General features: G+C 40.2%; 1 protein-coding gene across 1 annotated transcript in view; it reads left to right on the forward strand.

Moving 5' to 3' along the window:
- The window catches only part of LOC125236327 (calcium/calmodulin-dependent protein kinase kinase 2), a 178354-nt gene extending 157231 nt beyond the window's left edge, over positions 1 to 21123 (forward strand). The window contains exons 3-11 of the mRNA XM_048143080.1: positions 3433 to 3625; positions 5099 to 5152; positions 6185 to 6355; positions 17345 to 17492; positions 17806 to 17993; positions 18351 to 18563; positions 19269 to 19436; positions 20002 to 20144; positions 20621 to 21123. Of these exons, the coding sequence (XP_047999037.1) occupies positions 3433 to 3625; positions 5099 to 5152; positions 6185 to 6355; positions 17345 to 17492; positions 17806 to 17993; positions 18351 to 18563; positions 19269 to 19436; positions 20002 to 20144; positions 20621 to 20723 (1381 nt within the window). The 3' untranslated portion in view covers positions 20724 to 21123. The remainder of the gene's footprint in view (positions 1 to 3432; positions 3626 to 5098; positions 5153 to 6184; positions 6356 to 17344; positions 17493 to 17805; positions 17994 to 18350; positions 18564 to 19268; positions 19437 to 20001; positions 20145 to 20620) is intronic.
- The last annotated feature ends 680 nt before the right edge of the window (positions 21124 to 21803 follow it).

Genomic DNA, 21803 nt, shown 5'->3' on the forward strand with positions numbered 1-21803 from the left:
GAAGCCGGTTTGAATTTATTTAGGGCTTAGGCCCCTGGAAATATAACAGGTATTTTGTGGGTATTTTACTCTCGTTGAGGAAACTATTACAAAATACTGTTTATTTATTTCATGCGAAGGTTTATGTACAACGAATTACCTAATAATAGTTCTATTCTTTATTACTTATCTATAGTTCTTCATAAGAACTCATGGTTGCGAACACACATGTCATATATACCATAGATCAAACAAACAAAGCAAAACTTCTAATGGATTGGCAACGCGCATGTGACACTCATTGAGTTGCAGGCGTTCATAGGTTACGGTGACCGCTTTCTATCAGGCGGACCGTATGCTTGTTTGCCACCGACGTAGTATTAAAAACGTATCTACTTATCGTGTCATATTATATTATTTTTTATGTATCCAACCTGAAAGCAGAATGGATTTACCCAGGTTTGAAGTTAAACGACACAATTAAATTATCTAAATTTATTTTTTAAGCCTAGGTACTCACTAAGGCCCATTTTTTTCCACTTGTTTAACAAACCACAAAATTATCTGCCTACTTATCTTAAATCACACATACACTTCGACCATGCAATCACAGATACACTTCGACCCATCGGGATCTTTTGTGCAATTACCCCTTACACGATCTTAAGATCCTTCAGCTATTCAGGAGCTTCTCGACCATCTCCATGTATCGGGGATCTACCTACTCAAATTAGGTTTTTAAGCCTACTCACTACCTACGGCCCATTTGTTTCCACACACTGTGTTCAGTTCGTCCCACCACCAAATCGCAATAAAGGTCCATACCGTAAGGCCCTGTTTCATGTAACCGCAGACAGGTCGTAGATAAAGACCCTAAATTCGGCAACTTCAGGAATTCAGGGCGGGGGATGAAAGTTTTACAGCCTTTATACGATAAGTTTTTTTTGGATTTAGGCGTTTTGTTCAACCAACTTTTTAGTACGTGCAATGTTTAACGATGTGGCTTGTCCGAACTGAATTAAATGGATAGCATAAGAGTAATTTGAATTTACCGATAAGTGTAAAAGCTGGATTTAACATTTATTACTAAAACGGGTTTTCAATACATATATACTATTTACAACACTTACGAGAATTTAATTCTGATGACACGGAAGGTATTAAAGATATGCTCATTTCGTTCGGTTAATGAAAGGTTTTAGATGATTTCATTGTACATATGTTTTACCTACTATGTAAATATAGGTACCTATTTACTTATATTTTAGGTCAAGGATAGACCAATATATTCTAAACTTCCCAATAAGTAAATAGATAGAAAACGGGGAAGCATACATTCAAATACCTCTAGTTTTTTTTCCATTGTCGTTATTTTCTCATGTATTTTACGTACTTAGAGCTGGGCATAAAAAGTAGAAATAAAATAAGCTTAGTTTAAGTTTTAGAATAAGTGTATTTTGTAAATAAGAATATAATGTGCGCTCATCGAATATTTTTATAGTTGCATGATAAAATAGTACCAATTCTCATGTAAGTGAATATGTTCTATATTCTTTTGAGATAAATAAAGATCTTTAAACCTAAATGAAACTATTTTTTTATCATAATTTCATAATTTCATAATTTCATATTTCATAATTTCTTTATTGCATCCATGGTTACATCTAGGTGTTACATATTTATATTGGTTTCACATGGACCCTGACAGGGTACAGCAAGTCTTAAATCTAAATTATGCTAGGTATTGAATCGATTATAATATTACAATATTGAATTTAACAAGGTAATTATGTAAAAGTATATAATAGGAAACAATGAAATAGGACATAAAGGTAGGTATGTCAAAAAAGAATTAAAATTATGAATGTCACTTGAAGTTGCTACGTATACCAAAATAGATAATAAGTATGTCACAGAATATTCAATTAAGAGGGTAAGAAAATAAAAATAAGATTAAAATTATATTAATTAAATTGGCGTGTGTAAATTTGAACTAAAACTAATAGCATTCATTATCATCATTCTTTTCATCCAAAAAATCATTAAGTTTATAGTAGCACTTACTTAGTAATAAATTCTTCAATTCGTTATTAAATTGTTTGTGTGATGTCTGAGTTTTAATATCGTCACTAAGTTTATTATATATTTTGATAGCCATCATTTTTGGGCTTGTTTTGTGTATGTGTAGTTCTGAACGTTCCGGTGGCGCCAGGTTATGTTTGTGCCTACTCTCGTACCGTCGAGGACGGTCGGCTATTTTTGGAAAAAGACTTGGATATTTTCTAACGAACTTACAAATTTCGAAAATGTACATTGAAGTTACTGTCATAATTTTATACTTGATAAAATAGGGTCTGCAACTGTCCGGTACCGTAATATTTGCCAGTATTCGTATGCAAGTTTTTTGTAATATAAATATTTCTTCAATATCAGTACTGTTTCCCCAAAGTATTATCCCGTAATTTAACCAGGAAAAGGCGTATGCGTAGTAGGCCTTAAGGGCGCAATCGAAGTTTGTCGATCTTTTTAATTCTCTTAGCGCGTATATAAATTTTGAAAGTTTGCTGGCTAGTTTTTGGATATATGCTTTCCAATTTAGGTGTGTATCAATATCCAGACCAAGGAGGGTAAATGTATCTACACATTCTATTGCATTATCTTTAAAGGAATAATTTATGTCTAGTGCGTTTTTTTGATATGGCCTAAATAGTATAAGTTTTGTTTTTGAAAAATTTATCTCCAAGTTATGGTCAGTCAACCAGTCTGTCAGTTTTGTCAGTATGTCATTTATGTAATTTTTTAGATTTAGGTCATTTTGACAGGACGTCATGATCGAAATATCGTCCGCGAAAAGTATACACATGTCATTGAGATTTCTAGGGAGATTATTTATATATATTAAAAATAACAAACATCCTATACACGATCATAGCAACACCTGCGCTGTTCTCATACAAAAGTGTCAGAATAGTTGCCACATGTAAAACTGTTTACATAGACGGTGTGATGCCCGTGTTTGTTAATTCCTTTTTGCTAAGCCATAATCTACATTAATCCTGGCGGAACAAGGATAGAACTACAATTTTTAAATATGTTACCTGAGCATTTCATTTTTTTAATTTTGATTGTTTTAGGGAATTTTAGGTCAATTGTACTCAGAATCACGAGTACTTTCAATCTCACTGGGAGACAAAAAGTGTCTCATAATAAAATTTTTGTTACTTTCCTCTTTTGTTACCCCATACAACATGTATGGAAAATGGTAACAAAATAAGAAAAATCGTATGGGACAATTTTTTTATTACTAGGATTGAAAAAGCTAGTAATCCTGAGTAGAAATATCTTTTTTTTTAATATCTCATTTCATAAAAGTGGCAAAAAAAAAAAGAAATGCTATCCTAACACATTTTTGATATTTTTAATTTTGTTAATACAATGTTCTCTTGTCCCCAGACTATCAACATTCCCAGCCAGCGGCGACCGGCAGAACCTGCTTCGGTCCCACGCGGCCAAGAGCGCGGAGTGCGGCGCGGGGGGGTCGCCGCGGGTGCGCCGCGCGCCGAGGGAATCGAGGAGGGTGTCCCTGGCGCAGGCGCCTGGATATGTACAGCTCAACCAGTACAGACTTCTGGAGCCTATTGGACAGGTATACAATAGAACTCTAAAGGGGAAGGGGAAGGGGGGTCACCGCGGGTGCGCCGCGCGCCGCGGGAGTCGAGGAGGGTGTCCCTGGCACAGGCGCCTGGATATGTGCAGCTCAACCAGTACAGGCTGCTGGAGCCCATTGGACAGGTAGACAATAGAACTCTAAAGGGGAAGGGGAAGGGGGAGGTCACCACGTGTGCGCCACGCGCCGCGGGAATCGAGGAGGGTGTCCCTCGCGCAGGCACCTGGATATGTACAGCTCAACCAGTACAGGCTGCTGGAGCCCGAGGAGGGTGTCCCTTGCGCAGGCACCTGGATATGTACAGCTCAACCAGTACAGGCTACTGGAGCCCGAGGAGGGTGTCCCTGGCGCAGGCACCTGGATATGTATAGCTCAACCAGTACAGGCTGCTGGAGCCCGAGGAGGGTGTCCCTGGCGCAGGCACCTGGATATGTACAGCTCAACCAGTACAGGCTGCTGGAGCCCGAGGAGGGTGTCCCTGGCGCAGGCACCTGGATATGTACAGCTCAACCAGTACAGGCTTCTGGAGCCCGAGGAGGGTGTCCCTCGCGCAGGCACCTGGATATGTACAGCTCAACCAGTACAGGCTGCTGGAGCCCGAGGAGGGTGTCCCTGGCGCAGGCACCTGGATATGTACAGCTCAACCAGTACAGGCTTCTGGAGCCCGAGGAGGGTGTCCCTCGCGCAGGCACCTGGATATGTACAGCTCAACCAGTACAGGCTGCTGGAGCCCGAGGAAGGTGTCCCTGGCGCAGGCACCTGGATATGTACAGCTCAACCAGTACAGGCTGCTGGAGCCCATTAGACAGGTATACAATAGAACTCTAAAGGGGATGGAAAGGGAAGGGGGAGGTCACCACGTGTGCGCCGCGCGCCGAGGGAGTCGAGGAGGGTGTCCCTGGCACAGGCGCCTGGTTACGTACAGCTCAACCAGTACAGGCTTCTGGAGCCTATTGGACAGGTATGTGCCCAACAAAGTAATCCAATAAAACTAGAATAAAAAGAAAAAAGAGTACGGTAGAAGGGTCACCATAATCCTCGACGCGATGCGGAGAAATCACAATCTCTGAAAAAAAGAAGAACATACTCTTACAGAGGGCGTTCAGTATTTGACTCTTTTAAACGAAATTGATAGTATAAGCAAGAACTGACGAACGCTAAAATGGCCGACCTACCTGGGCAAATCAAATTTACCGACAATTTTGAGTGTCTTTAGCGTTACTCAAAATGTCTCACTCATCTGGAGTTACCAGGAAATCAAGCTTGTAATGAACAAAGTTTCAGTGTATTGTATTTAACAGGTAGGGCCTTGAGTGGTTTAATATACAACATAATGTATGAATAGTATAAAATCCATTATTTAAAGGTGAAATTTGCGGACAGATTTGAGTTAGTCAAAAAGTTACATACAGTCAAAGGTATAATTTATTTATAAGTGTGTTTCTCTTACAGGGGTCATACGGGATCGTGAAGTTAGCTTATAGCGAAGAGGACGACACACATTACGTAAGTACCAGTGAACAAGACTTTTAATAATATTAGACAAGGTCTCTTTCGATGACCAAAGGTTACAATTATGTACAATGAAAACAAAGAGGTTATTTTTAAATTAAATAGAAAATGGAAAAATTCACATATCCGGCCGGAAGGATTGCCTGCGACCTGCTGCATTGCTGCCAGTCGCTATGACTAACTTACCACAGAGGCTGTCTTCAATTTTTTCCATGCTTCCTCGAGTCCTTAACGCCATATAGTGGCGTATCAGCTTCATCTACCTATAAGAATGCACCTTAATAAGCACTTGACTGAATTTACATTTAGATACTTAACATATGTTACAGAGAGATCACCATCATCCTCCTTGCGTTATCCCGGCATTTGCCACGGCTCATAGGAGCCTGGGGTCCGCTTTGACAACTAATAGAGCTGTACATGTTACCTGTCGTGATTGTTTTTCACCGAATGGTTTAACCGGAAGATCAGCGCTGGAAGTCGCCAGCAATATGCTGAGGTTAAACCATTTCGTGGCACCTTCTCGTTTTTATGTGTTCCTATTTGTAATATTTTTCTCTTTTGTGTGTTTACGAATAAAATTTATTCTATTCTATTCTATTCTAATACCAAAATTTGGCGTAGGCACTAGTTTTACGAAAGCGACTGCCATCTGACCTTCCAACCCGAAGCTCGAAGGTTAACTAGACCTTATTGAAATTAGTCCGGTTTCCTCACGATGTTTTCCTTGTTAAGTTCCGAAAAACTCATTGGTGCGAACCCGCGACCACCGGAACGATAGTCGCACACACACACACACAGTGAGTCATTAAATATATTTTTTACAATTTTACTGAGGGTATTTTACAATTGCACATTACAGAGTTGTGGTCGTGTTTGCCGCTCCCGTATTGGCTTACACCGCCGTGAAAAACGTTGTCGCCCCACTTGACTCTGCTTGTATGGTCCGTCATAGACTTGAGTGCCGATGATGATGTTGTTACAATTCAACTTTATGCACAATTTTAATCAGAATTTATATTTCAGGCGATGAAAATCCTCTCGAAACGCAAGCTGATGCGACGCGCGGGCCTCTTCGGGCGCGCGCCGCCGCGCCGTCCGGGCCCCGGACCGCCGCCGGATCCGTTACAACGGGTGTACAGAGAGATAGCCACTTTGAAGAAACTAGACCATCCTAATGTTGTCAAACTAGTTGAGGTGAGTTGTTCTAGCTGAGTAAGTCTTAAAGAGAGCATTTTTAACCAGATTCTCGAAAAAAATGTTTGAGGAAGGTTTTTTACACGAGTGATACTGGTTCAAGTGGGTCTATAGGGTGAGCCGCCGCGCCGGCCCAGACCCGGCCCGGACCCGGCCCGCCGCCGGATCCGTTACTACGAGTTTACAGAGAAATAGCTACTTTGAAGAAACTAGGCCATCCTAACGCCGTGAAATTGGTTGAGGTAGGTTATAAATATGAGTTATAAATTGGTTCAAGAGGGGCTTCCTACCTCGCACAGCTAAACTGTGGAATGAACTGTCGTCTGCGGTATTTCCGGACCGATACAAACTTCAAACCTTCAGCTCGCCTTTGTACATAACCATTATAATTATTCACTGTACTTGTAATTTGTTCTGTGCAATAAAGTGTTTACTACTAGGAGTACCTACTACTACTAAAAGAACGTACATCCATCTTAATAGCCGGCAACGCACCTCCAACACTTCTAGTGTTTCGGGTGTGGGCGGCAGTGATCGCTTACCATCAGGCGACCTGTCTGCTCGTTTGCCTTCTATCGCGTAAAAAAAAAATTGGGCGGCGCCGGTCCGGCGCCGGATCCGTCACAACGAGTAGGGCAACAAGAAGGCTTACGCCAGGCTAGTTGGTGATACGCTTATCATATATGTTATAAAGAAATAAGAAACTAAATGTGTGAATCAACTTTTTCTTGCCTGTTATTGCCATGGTTACGATCCCCTGAGTCACGCAGGTTTTATACAAAATTATGCTATTGAAATTATGCAAGCATGCATGTAGTCCTTGTTTGTAGGTGGCAAATTAAGGAAAGGGCTTGTTAACACCAGAAAAATGCATCTTTGCATAGTTTAAGTAGCATAATTTTGCGAAAAACCAGCGTAGCTCAGGGGACCTTAACCATGGCAATAACAGGCAAGAAAAAGTTGATTCACCCAACGTTGGCACGTTTGCCAATTTTCAATTCATCTTGTGCACACAACATTTTATCACAAATTCATTGGAGATACTGATTCTGATTTTAATGACATTTCAGCGTGCAATATTGTTTACGCATATTCTTTCGACGTATATTAATTTCTGTTTTATAAATGAGCCTCAACTATCCTGTTGACGAAATAAAAATATTACATAGAATGCGTAAAATACAGATAAATAAACGTAAGAACAGTGTTCAAGAGCAATAGCTATAATTTAATAACGGCTGAAGAAACAAATGAAAAACACTCAGGACTGAGTTTTCTAGGAGCTCACTTGTATTGAGAGGACAAAAATATCTACCCTAAGATTTACTGAATTCTTGCCTTAAACACAGAGACTTGTAAATGAGTGTTGTAAAGAGAACTGATAGAGAGTGAATCGTCAACGACATGATACTCAATATATATTTTTCTCAAACATGCAATGAAATATTGTCTTTACGTTCCTTAAAATGGGCTGGGAAGTATCGCTTTTTGGGCGCAACAACTCGAGAGGACTGTAAAGGGATTTCATATTATTTTTTAGGCCTAGGCCTGCAAAGTAACTTTTTTAAGTAAGCTGTCAGTAGTGTCAGTACTGTCATGTCACTTTTTTTTTAAATTTTTGTGTGACCTGGATACTTGTCACACTTGACGTTTGAGTGTATTTGTATTTTGTCACTTAATAAATAAAATATTGTCCTTTAGAGCATTTTTTTTTTATTTCATTGTATGTTTGAGAAAAGCACTATACATGCCTCGGCGTGAAAACGGATTCCCGGCCTCGTATCCCTATCCGGCCTCGCTCGCACGCTCGCTCGGCCGTATATACCCACTTGGCCGGAAATCCTCATTTTCCCGGCCTCTGATGTAATGTACTATTTTTTTGTGTCTTAAAATTTGCACGATATTAATCGATGATTGAAAAAACTGGTCATTTCTAAAAAAAAGTAAAAGTCACCACAGTTGATTTTAAATCCATACCACATCCATACCAAACTGGATCGAGTATTATAGAGAGTTACTGTCGAAGTAAAATGTGTAATCACAGTGCATAGACTGCCATCTCTTGACACAGGCTTAAAACTTTTGAACCTCAGTTTTGACAATTTGGCCCATATTCTTAGCTTGATATATGTTAAAATGTCAAATATTAATATTAGCGTCATCTAGCAGAGCGTACCCCAAAGGTGTAACGCCATCTAGGCCACCGTACCTTTTTCTCTATGGCTTTGAGGTACGTTTTTTTTAGATTTTATCCGTCTTTGTATATTCTCTTGTCTCTTCTAAAAACAACAAACTATCGCTCCTCAGAAAATAAAGTAAAACCTGGGATCCGCGTGATGAGTCACACTGTTGACAAAGAACTCGAGAGTTCGTTGCGCCAGTATCGGGTATCATTTTGTCTCGAATTTATCTCGATTTAATATTTTTTCGAGAAAACAAAGTAAATTTTGGGAGAGGCTGGTGTAGGAGTATTGACATGGAGAAATTTGACACAAAACGTGTAAGCTTGATTGAAAAAACCGGCCAAGAGCGTGTCGGGCCACGCTCAGTGTAGGGTTCCGTAGTTTTCCGTATTTTTCTCAAAAACTACTGAACCTATCAAGTTCAAAACAATTTTCCTAGAATTTTTTTATAAAGTTCTACTTTTTTTTTTTTTTTAAATATTTTAAGCGGGTTACTCACGTATTAAGTCGATATAGCGTTCGACATGTTTCGGCTCAATTTCGAGAGCCTTTCTCAAGATTAGCGACACCCCGCCTTTACATGTCGAGAGCGCGACACATACTGCGGGCGCTTGCTCGGTGCGCGCGGCTGCTGAGGACAGGCGCAGGGGGGTCGGCGGCGCGGGCGACGTCACCGTGGCGAGATCGGAGCTACCCACTATGTTACTTTTGTCAAAAGCAGGTAACATAGTGGGTAGCTCCGATCTCGCCACGGTGACGTCGCCCGCGCCGCCGACCCCCCCCTGCGCCTGTCCTCAGCAGCCGCGCGCACCGAGCAAGCGCCCGCAGTATGCGTCGCGCTCTCGACATGTAAAGGCGGGGTGTCGCTACTCTCGAGAAAGGCTCTCGAAATTGAGCCGAAACATGTCGAACGCTATATCGACTTAATACGTGAGTAACCCGCTTAAAATATTTTTAAATATGTATGAGTCTCACGGGAGTTTTATAGTTAAAGTTCTACTTTTGTGATTTTTTTCATATTTTTTAAACATTTGTCTCTCAGAGCAAAATTGTATGTACTAACTTTCAGTGGAAACTGTTTTGGCTAATGTGTTAACATATCGTTGTAAACTATAAGAAATTATGTATGCTGTTTGTTTCCCTAATCAATAAAATAAAATAAAATAAAATAAAAATATAGTTCAAAAGTTAGAGGGGGGGGGCGCACTTTTTTTTCCTTTAGGAGCGATTATTTCCGAAAATATTAATATTATCAAAAAATGATCTAAGTAAACCCTTATTCATTTTTAAATACCTATCCAACAATATATCACACGTTGGGGTTGGAATGAAAAAAAATATCAGCCACCACTTTACATGTAGGGGGGGGTACCCTAACCCTTCAGGTGGCGGAGCTACAAGTTGCATAGGGGATAAGTGGCACGGTCGTTTTATAAAACATTCCGTTAAGTGGCAGGCGCCGGGAGCCGGACTCTGGGAAAAACAAGCCGATAAGTGGCAGGGACCGGCTCCCGGACCCCGTGCGACGATATGCCTAAATATATAAATAAAACCGTCTAAAACTGTATCTAGCTTCCTCACACTTGCACGAACCATTCGTCACTAAACAAGGACGGCATTCAGTAAAGGTCCAATACCCTCAACTTCAAAACAGCTTGAAATATGACCCAATTTGATTGGACCAACCGCCTGCCATATTTGAGACACGTGTTTAAAAACCGTCTTTTTTGCAAAAATTGTACTGTAATATGTTAAAAAAAGGGATATAAGTGTAAATAAATGTATATTTAAGTCCCTGAATTACTTTTTTATACAATTTACTGTTTGTTTTCCTAAATAAAGTTACTTTAATACATGGAAGTGGAAAACGTAGCCACCTGATATTTGATCGAGTCTAGCAAAATTCACATAAATGGAATGTATTTTTTGCTATGGAATGATTTTAGCCGTTTCATAATGAATCCAGTGATATATGGTTTATGCACAACATCCCTACACTTTTTGAGAAATTAAAATTTTTGTAACACAAGTGACATTCGCGATGACCACCCGTGAGGGCCCCGCCACTCAAGGGTAAACTTTTTCTGTCATTTTATCGGTATCCTTGCCACTCAACAGCTTTTTATTTCAAGTCCGGCTCCCGGTTACCTGCCACTTTACGTGCGGTCGGCTCCCGGATTTCGCCACCTGAAGGGTTATTAAAACATTTTTTTCCATTTTTTATTTTTGCACTTTGTTGGCGTGATTCATAGCTGGGCACCGTTAATCAAATAGTTAACTTCGCTAATCGTTAATCCGTTACTAAAATAGTTAACTTCGTTAATCGTTAAAGCGATACATTTCAACAAATTTAACGTAAGTTAAAGTTAATCGATAATCCGTTAAGAGCGTTATAACATTTCGGCGTCGGGCGAAATTAGGTATTTTACCCGCCGCGCGAGCCCAATATGCCGACCCTTTCTAGCACGTCTTTCCACTCGCTCGCACTACAATAATGGAGAAAACAATCTTGATCCTTCCTATGGAATTTTGTTAACAACTACAATCTACTATCTCAATATAAACTTTTGATTTCTAATAAACATTATTTTGCACGAAAATACTAGAATATAGCGCAAAATAATATTAATTATGTTAAAATTTATTTAAAAATTAGTAATAATTATAAACTATGATCATATTTAAGTAGATCCCATCCCAAGTAGGTAATTGATTTTGTTATATGATAAGTATTATTATAAGTATTAGAGCAAAGTATATATTAATAATACATGATGATAAAATAAGTCAAATACAATTCTAATTACATCAAGGTGGTACTCAGGGTCTGATGATGGAGCCAGATGGTGGTCACCAGTACCAATGAACCATATGACTAAACCGCTTCGTGTTTAGGCTCATTGGGTACGTCTCAACAAGACCTTTGACAAGAGGTGGTACTCAGGGTCTGATGATGGAGCCAGATGGTGGTCACCAGTACCAATGAACCATATGACTAAACCGCTTCGTGTTTAGGCTCATTGGGTTCGTCTCAACAAGACCTTTGACAAGAGGTGGTACTCAGGGTCTGATGATGGAGCCAGATGGTGGTCACCAGTACCAATGAACCATATGACTAAACAACTTCGTGTTTAGGCTCATTGGGTTCGTCTCAACAAGACCTTTGACAAGAGGTGGTACTCAGGGTCTGATGATGGAGCCAGATGGTGGTCACCAATGAACCATGTAACTAAACTACTTCGTGTTTAGGCTCATTGAGTTCGTTTTAACAAGACCTTTGATAAGAGGTGGTACTCAGGGTCTAGGGAATGCAGCTAGAACCGAAAACCGAGTTTCGGTTTTTTTTCGGTGAAACTCGAAACCGATTCGAATTTCGGTTTTTAACCGAGTTTTTGTTACCTTCAGGTAAGTTGTTAAATAAAACAGATTTTTCGCTTATATTGTGTTTTTATGAGCTGTGTAAACACAGTATTAAAATAATCTCATAGGACGATTTGTCGACTGTTGGGACCACTTTCAATTTAGGTGGAGATTATTGCTTTGTAACGTAAGTGATGATACATATTTTCTTTATGTTAGACGCATCATATTCCGATTTAAAATGGGATAAACACGAAGGGGTTTAGTCATATGGTTCATTGGTACTGGTGACCACCATCTGGCTCCATCATCAGACCCTGAGTACCACCTCTTGTCAAAGGTCTTGTTGAGACGAACCCAATGAGCCTAAACACGAAGTTGTTTAGTCATATGGTTCATTGGTACTGGTGACCACCATCTGGCTCCATCATCAGACCCTGAGTACCACCTCTTGTCAAATGTCTTGTTGAGACGAACCCAATGAGCCTAAACACGAAGCGGTTTAGTCATATGGTTCATTGGTACTGGTGACCACCATCTGGCTCCATCATCAGACCCTGAGTACCACCTCTTGTCAAAGGTCTTGTTGAGACGAATCCAATGAGCCTAAACACGAAGCGGTTTAGTCATATGGTTCATTGGTACTGGTGACCACCATCTGGCTCCATCATCAGACCCTGAGTACCACCTCTTGTCAAAGGTCTTGTTGAGACGAACCCAATGAGCCTAAACACGAAGTTGTTTAGTCATATGGTTCATTGGTACTGGTGACCACCATCTGGCTCCATCATCAGACCCTGAGTACCACCTCTTGTCAAAGGTCTTGTTGAGACGAACCCAATGAGCCTAAACACTAAGCGGTTTAGTCATATGGTTCATTGGTACTGGTGACCACCATCTGGCTCCATCATCAGACCCTGAGTACCACCTCTTGTCAAAGGTCTTGTTGAGACGAACCCAATGAGTCTAAACACGAAGTTGTTTAGTCATACGGTTCATTAGTACTGGTGACCACCATCTGTCTCCATCATCAGATCCCGTGTACCATCTTGTTGTGTCTTAGACCGTATTGTAATTTTAACATATTTGTCATCACAACGTTCTAAATGTTCTAATACTTTAACATTCAAACATAACAAAATATTACAAAAGCAAATACTTACGGATCTAGGATCAAATTCGTTGGTCGCTGTATACACACACACAATGCGGGGTTAGCCCGTGTATAAACAAGGCGTCCGACCCACACAACGATAAAATATTCTCGTCGTTTGCGATGAAAACTCGGAGAGCAAAGCGACATACGTCTTACCTTCACGAGCTCCGACGCGGCACTGAAATCGCGGGCGTTCGTCACCGGTAATATAGCGACGGGAGGGCTAGTTTTCAAAAAATTGGCAAAAAATCATTATAAAATATTATAACGACTAATGGATAGCAGCAATTTAAGCAGATTGTGCAGATTATTTATATACTAAAATAACTTCGATAACATGTAGATTTTCGGAGAAATGATCACTTGTTTCGATGTATTCTCAAGACAAAATTGAGTTCGTTTTACTTTCAATTTCTCAATTTCAAAAGGATTAAATGATAAATATTGTTTAATGGGCCTAAGGTACAGGATATTAGGAACTTAAATTTACCACATTTATGAGAGTGAGCTTATCAAATTGTACACAATAAGAGCTCCGAAATCAGTGCTTCACGCGGTTTTTCCTAAACGAGCATCAGAAAAAAAATCATTACTAATTGAATAAGCTTTTTCTTCCATATGTTTTTTAATTAACCGACAGTTAATAAGATGTTCTAACTGAAACAAGTACTTTTACTGTCTTTTGGTAGGGGTAAAGTGTACAATTTTATCGATGAATATTGTGTATTTTACAATATATCGCCTTTTTTTGTCATAGCGCTCTTAACACGTGATCTTCTGATCAGTAATCCACTGCAATGTGTTATATATTACTATAAAAGTTCGAAGTACGTAAGCCTATTTAACTTTAGGCTGCATGTAGAAGGCAGTGAGTGATCGCCTGAGCTACTTCCGAGAGCTCTGTCAGAAGAGCTGCAAGTTCACAGCAGGCGGAAGCGTGATTCTGGTGATGTTGGGCTGTTGGGACTGGGGCGGGCGGTTAATGTGGCTAAGGAAGTTAATTTGGTCGTAAATTGGGCTCGAATTTGCTGCCCTATCACTAGAACATTCACCATGGTAAAACTTAGGATTCACCGAATCAACATTGGTAAAAAAAGCAAACCCACGTAAATAATACTTATTTAGGTATTATTTCGGGGTTTAGCTTTCGACATCGGTAAATTCTAGGATTTGCCGTACTTCGGGTTTTTATAGTAGCGTTCAGAACGTGTTTTTCGCAGCGCAGATGGCGCCGGCCCTGCTAAATTAACGATTAACGGACTCGGAGAAGTTTAACGGAAGTTAACGAGTCCGTTAACATTTTTTGAAGTTAACTTAAAAGTTAATTCGTTAATCGAAATGTTAACTTCGTTAATTAACGATTAACGGATTAACGAGTTAATGCCCAGCTATGGCGTGATTGATATACATATTGGTACCAAATTTCAGCTTTCTAGCACTTACGGTTACTGAGATTATCCGCGGACGGACGGACGGACGGACGGACGGACGGACGGACGGACAGACAGACATGGCGAAACTATAAGGGTTCCTAGTTGACTACGGAACCCTAAAAAGGTTGGATTTTCATGTGTTTGCACTTTGCACATTTTCTTTTATATAAAATGAGTGTCTTTAAATCGTTGAGACTTTAGGATTTGGAAATTATAATTGATTTTATACTTAGGTACTGCGTTTCACCCCGAATTGGCACAAATTATTGAACCATTTTATTACGTTTTAAGCAATATTTTGCTATGTCTTGTGTTGAATATTTTTCATGACGAAGTTGAAAAAATATTAAAATATATTTAGGGTAAATTGCCAGTAACTGGCTCCCTTCCAGTAACTGGCCATCTTGTATTAAAAAAAACTACTTAATCACTTGCAATTTTCCCTATGCATCGAAACTATTATAGATTATAGATAATAAATAATTTGGTGAACTGTTAGCGAGTATAAGGTCTGCAAATCAACGAGTAGGTTTACATAATGACGACATTTTTCCATCAGGCGGGACGTATACCTGTTTGCCACCGACGTGGTATAAAATAGTACATTACGATACAAGTGCGTAAAAAAGGAAGTTCGAAACGAGTGGCGATAAATTAAAAAACGACCGAAGGAAGTGTTTTAAATCGACACGAATTACGAATTTCCTTTTCGCACGTGTATCGTACGACGTTTTTCAGTACAGATGGCCCTCCGAAGTTTCGACCTGGCATATAATGAACCGCTTCTCGAACTAGTGCGTAAAAATAACACCATCTGTACTGAAAAATAAATAAAGACATAGATACTCGACACTCGTTATTTTCAGGAGATGCAAAAGTTTTACTCAACCATAAACATCCTTTCGTACTGTAACGAAACCTTTTCAAGTTTAAGCGTTTCCGCCTAACTTCGCACTGTTCAATAAACTCCTCTGACTGCGCGTGTAGTTATACCTACTTTACAGTTTTCAAAGCGCCAAAGTTTCGGGAATTTCCGGCTTACGCCCCCATCGCTTTATGTAACTACTAACTTTTGCCCCCGGCTTCGCTCGCGTTGAATTCGAAAATTGCTGAATTCTCCACACAAACTTCCACCCCCCATTTCAGGGAAGTGGGGGGTTAGACAGAGACAAAAAGTAGCCTATGTCACTCTCCATCCCTTCAACTATCTTCAGTTAAAAAAACACGTCAATTTGTCGCTTCGTTTTGCCGTGAAAGACGGACAAACAAACAGATACACACACTTTCCCATTTATAATATTAGTAAGTATGGATACTTATCCATCCACCGCTACTTAGAAGACCCGTGTACGCCTGTACAGTGTTTACAATATTTTACTGGCAGAGTGGCCACTCTTACTTTTTCCGCATCTTAATGCGTTTTTACATTGTCCGATCTGATATCGGATGTAGGACCAATATCCCATACATTTAAGCCGCTATCTTGGGTTTTTGCCTTTGAAATCCTTCCGACATCCGATATCCGATCGGATAATGTGAAAACGCACTTACTTTAAACAGGAATAGGAGCATTCCACGGGCTTTCACGTGCAAACGCATAATGTTTAATGAATTGCGCTTTTGTTTTCGGCTTTTAAAGCATGCAATCAGTTTTCTGTGCATAATTCTGCACATTACCTCGGAGGAAAACTGGCTGGGTTTTACCCCAGCCAGTTTTGAGATAATTCGCGACTGTACGGGACATTGGTAGAGTTTTTCATGGAATGCTCCAAGACATGAAAGTCTAATATTTTTCTAACAAAGTCGTCAACCTGTTGAGTGCTGACCTGCCGGAACTTTGGAAACTTGGTGGCTTATTACTTTACAAGTCAATATTTGCGAACAATTACACCCGAACAACTAACTAAGGTACAGCGGGGCAATTCTCGACTGAGGGGCAAATGTAACTGGTCCATTTTTTCCATGTTTTACAATGTTTGCATTATTAAACAGAGTGTCCACCGGTTATATATGGTAGGCGTGTTCAGTAGATACATGTAGAACTCAACATCATAGTGTAATAATGGAAAAAATGGGTTAGTTACAATTGCCCCCCAGTCGAGATTTGCCCCGCTGTGCCTTATACGTCTTTGTCTTATTTCAGAAGTCTGTTCATATTTTACAATTTGTTATGGTTATGATTTTGTTTTGATACGACATTGAATAACAAAACTCTGTGAATGGCAACATTGCCATTTATAATATTTTTCCCACGTAACCACGCGTGTAATGATTCGGTCATTCAACATTATTCAACAAGTCGTCAACCTGTTGAGTGCTGGCCTGCCGGAACTTTGGAAACTTGGCGGCTACTTTGCAAGTCAATACGAAATCACGCCCGAATAAGTACCTATACGAACAACTGTATTATTTTGGAACCTGTTTGCATTTAATATTTGGTTTAGTTTTTGTCTTATTTTTATAATGATAACCGATTGCGGTGCTTGCTTGGCTCAAGCTTAGTCCGTCTAAAGCAAAGAGGACCGAGTACAGAGCGTTACTGTCAAAGTAAATTGTGTAATCACAGTGCATAGACAGCCATCACTCGACACAAGCTTAGAACTTTTGAACCTCAGTTTTGACAATTGGCCCATATTCTTAGCTTGATATGTATTAAAATGTCAAATATTAATATTAGCGCCATCTAGTTGAGCGTTCTCCAAAGGTGTAACGCCATCTAGGTCACCGTACCTTTTTTTCTATGGCTTAGAGGTACGTTTTTTTTTTAGACTTTATCCGTCTATAGGGAGTTACATATGTCTTCGGTCTTAAGTAAAACGGACTCTTAGTGCCCGTCTAACATGAGGATTGTTTCCAGGTGTTGGACGACCCTGAAGAAGACCAGCTGTACCTGGTGTTCCAGCTTCTGGAAGGTGGACCAGTCATCGACATACCGACGGATAACCCGCTGAGTGAGGAGCTAGCCAGGAAGTACTTCCGAGATTCTCTTCTAGGTATTGAGTACTGTAAGTACAAGAATATTCCGAAATATTTTTTATTATTATTATTGAAAAAAAAGTAGTTTTGTTTTTTACGAGTTTAGCAACCGTGTCCATTTTAAATTTGGCCTTTTTGAGTACGGGATGCTAAAACGTCGCACCATCAAAAAAAAAACAAGTACTCGAGCTTTATGACAAATTTGACTTACAAATTGATCAATATCTTTGAAACCAAAAATGTTGGATAAACAATACAGGGAAAGTTTTAACGGAAAGCATAGTTTTTTTTAATAACACAGATAATTTACTTATATTGGTTTCTAATTACTCTTTTTAACAGTACACTACCAACGTATCGCTCACCGAGACATCAAACCAGCTAACCTCCTCCTTGGTGACGGTCGGGTCCAAGTAGCTGATCTTGGTGCTTGCGGGGAGTTGGCTGATGCAGGGCTAGCGGGGGGAGTGGGGACTCCGGCTTTTAGAGCTCCTGAGGCAGCGGCACCCGCTGATCGGTATAATGGGGAGGTAAGACCTTTTCTAAATCATTACACCTTATTAGTATAACTATTAACGAGGCATTGATTCCTGTCTTAGTATGAAATCGACTCATGACAATAGTTTCATCAAACCAAAGATACCTCAGATACGACAGTCAATGTACCTAATGTTTACATGTCTTCTTTTGTATGTACTATATTGTGACGTTAAATGTATCATTATCCATTAGTCAAATCCTCATTAGCTACCATGAACTGGGGCTCTAGACTGGGGCTGCTGTGTATCCTGACTGGCAGGGTCGCCATGAAATGTAGGATGTTACGTCGGAAATAACAACTCAAATCTCGAGGAATCACTGAACCTTACATATTTTGTTTTCTCCAGGCGGCAGACATCTGGTCGCTAGGCGTGACCCTCTATGCCATGGTTACCGGAAGAGTACCCTGGCATGGTACATGCGTCGAGATAGCTCAGCGAGCACTGTTGGAACCTCTGAAGTTTCCATCAAGACCCACCCTTTCTGCGCCTCTGAAGAGTCTGCTTCTACGGATGCTTGATAAGGACCCAGCGAGAAGAGCGACCATGCATGAGATTAAGGTATGAAAGAGTAAGATAGCACTACAACCTGTGATCTCTAGGTGTACGTGCGCTGAAATAGCTCAGCAATCGCTGTCGGAACCTCTGAAGTTTCTTTCGAGGCCCTTTCTGCGCCACTAAAGTGGTTAACGCATGTTGGATAATGATCGGATGAAAAGAGCTACGATGCATGAGATTAAGGTGAGAGAGCGATAGTAATCTTCTAATCTTAGACGAAATTGTTGGCTATGTTCACAGTTATTTGAACACTTCTTAGGTAATTTAAGTATCTTATTATTTGCAAAGCTGTTCACTTTTAAGAAGCCTGTAATTATATTCATCGCCAAACAATACCTGTCAGTTATTCGGTATTGTGATTTTTCCTGAGTGTCTGATATTATTTGGTAAACTGATATCTGTAGGCTCCGAACAAAATATAAATTGTTCTTTTTGGCTGCCAATTTCAACTCCACTAAGTGGTTTATTTTTGCAAACGATGATTATCGGACAAATGCTTAGCATTCAGAAGACTCTTAAGGTACATGTCCCATTGACCTAAGTGGAAAATTTTGCTGGCTTGGTTGAAGTCCTGGTGGCTCAGTTGGCAGAGTGCTGCTAGTTCAAGCCTTACCTAAAATAGAGCTTTTCCACTTTTAAATTTATTATAAGCTAATTTTTTAGCATTTCCTGACATTCATTTTCGTGAAAAAAACTTCTTTTGTACAGGAACACGGCTGGGTGACAAACAACGGAGCTGATCCTCTACCGTCGGAACAAGAGAATTGCCGGCTTGTGGAAGTGACAGACGAGGACATGGCGCGCGTTGTCACCTCCATACCCAACTTGTCCACTCTCATCCTCATCAAGACCATGCTCAAGAAACACAGCTTTCAGGTCGGTATCTTCTTCATCCTCCTACACCCCCCCCCCCCCCCCTCCTACCCCTATCCTTATTCTACGTTATGTGGAGATAGCGCAAAACGTTCTTCTCTTCCATTTCTTTTGTCTTTCATCAGCTCAGCATTTGCTCCTTTCTTTCTCACATCATCGTTTAATACAAATGATCAATCGGTTTTAGGGTCGAAGACATCTTGAAATTGAGACTCTCTGGAATAACAATTGCTTTTAGACAACTGAGTTATCAAAGCTTACTAGAGCCGCAAAAACTTTTGGTGTAGTGATTGTAAAAGGTGTTTTACCCATAGCAATCACATCATAATAATTTTCAATCTACAACAGAAAAGAGCATACTTCCATCTAAAAGGCTGGTAACGCGCCTAGAACAAGTCTGGTGTTTCGGTTATCCATACGCGGCGGTGGTTGTGTTTGCCACCTCTCTTCAATAAGGTAACAGACCTGTTGCTGACACATTTCATAGGCATACTCGTGTCCACATCACATCCAGGCTTTTCAGATATGTTGTTCATTTGTTTCAATATCTCCTCATGTTATGTTCCAGAACCCGTTCCTCCGAAGCCGGGAAGGCAGCACTTCCCGCCGCGAGTCCTCGGAGACCATCAAGGAGGCCGAGAAACCCAAGCGAGGAGGCCTGGCGCGCTCGGGCCGGTCGCTTTCAGCCCCCGGGAACTATCTTATGGACAGGTATAAATCTTGGCTGCCAAAGACTTCACAATGAGGCACCACAAACTAATTTTTCCTCGGCCGTACCTTTTTTCTCGTTTTCTGGCAATTAAAATTAGAGTATAGATACAGACTTATTTTACTGCAATAAATCTGGACATCGTTACCATAAGTAGCAGCTACCACATTAACGAGTTGTACGCGAATTACGAGCGAGTTGAAAGCGAAGCGAGTTCGTTACCACTTTGACGCAAGAGCGAAGCGAGCTTGCCGCGAGTAAGCATTAAGTTCGCCGCCAACGTGCAACGTTTTTGCTGTAGATTTACTAGATTTCGTTATGCACTCGTAACAAAGTCGTTTCGTGCTCGCTTTCAATTGTTTCGCTATTTGCTAGATTTAAAGCCTTCTTCTTATATGTTCCCGAAAAAGGGAAGCCTACATTTCGTTCGTTTGAACCATTTTAACATAATTAATCTGATATGAACCATCTCTTCCAGCCGACAAACATCGTTCGACGTCGCACTGGAGTCAGTGCAAGAGACTCGCGACCTCTCGCAAGACGACGCCAAGGACGCGGAAAACAAGATGGCCGCGAGGTGATGGCACAAGATGGCGGCCCAGCCCGCCCTCTGCGTGCGTGCGCCAGCGCAACGCACCAAGCATTAATGCTACTTCATTAGGGGACAGCGATTAATACCGTGTGACTTAAATTGGCAGTGACCTTAAGCGGAATCGAGCCACGTCGAATCGAGTCCTCATTCATTTGAATGCATTCTACTCGTCGCTAATGGACGCAGTTGCTTAAGAAATACAGAAGGCGAATTAATGAGACTCAACTCGACCGCCTAGTGGACGCCAGACTTTACCCCTGCCTATACTCCTGGGGCCCCATGTTATAAATCTAGACGGTCAACAAAATCATCAATTTTTAAGTGATATGGCTTGTTGATGATTCCACAAACGTCAAGGTTTATAAAGGCACGCGTATTATAAAGACTATTGGCTGCGGTGTGCCCCATATTTTTAAAATTTGCCGCCTTTTTTAGTTGACCTTATTTGGTTGACCTTCTATAATTATTTTACATTGAGTTTGGACTCTATGAACACAGAGCTAAAGTTAAAATTTCAAAATCAAAAAAACGAATGGCAAGTCTTTAAATTACATAAAATTAAATAATATTTAAATTATTTCAATAAAAATTAGAAACGCCATAATTTTATTGAATGTCACTGCCAATTCACGTGGCGGTATTTTGGGCCCCTAGTGAAATAAGCACTTTAAAAAGATAACTTATACAAAAAAGAGATTTTTAATGATATATTCATGCATTTTTTGCCTTTATAGTTTGTAGAATAATTTCTAAGTCTTTAGTTTTTGTACTTAAAGCTAAGAGCGTTTTTCACATTATCCGATTAATATCGGATGTCGGGAGAATGTCAAAGGCAAAAGTCAAAATGGCGCCTTTAAAGTATAATATATCGGTCCTACATCCGATATCGGATCGGATAATGTGAAAACGTACTAAAGGTGACATAAAGTGAGGTTAAGCAATTAGTAGAGGAAGCACGAAAATGATATTTTTTATATATTATAGTATAGAAATATTGTAAATATTTTTAAACTTTAATAATTCATTCCTCGACTAGTCCCAAGGTTTTAAATGATATTGTAAATAAGGT

Source organism: Leguminivora glycinivorella, chromosome 19 (assembly GCF_023078275.1).
Source record: "Leguminivora glycinivorella isolate SPB_JAAS2020 chromosome 19, LegGlyc_1.1, whole genome shotgun sequence".
Lineage (NCBI taxonomy): Eukaryota > Metazoa > Arthropoda > Insecta > Lepidoptera > Tortricidae > Leguminivora > Leguminivora glycinivorella.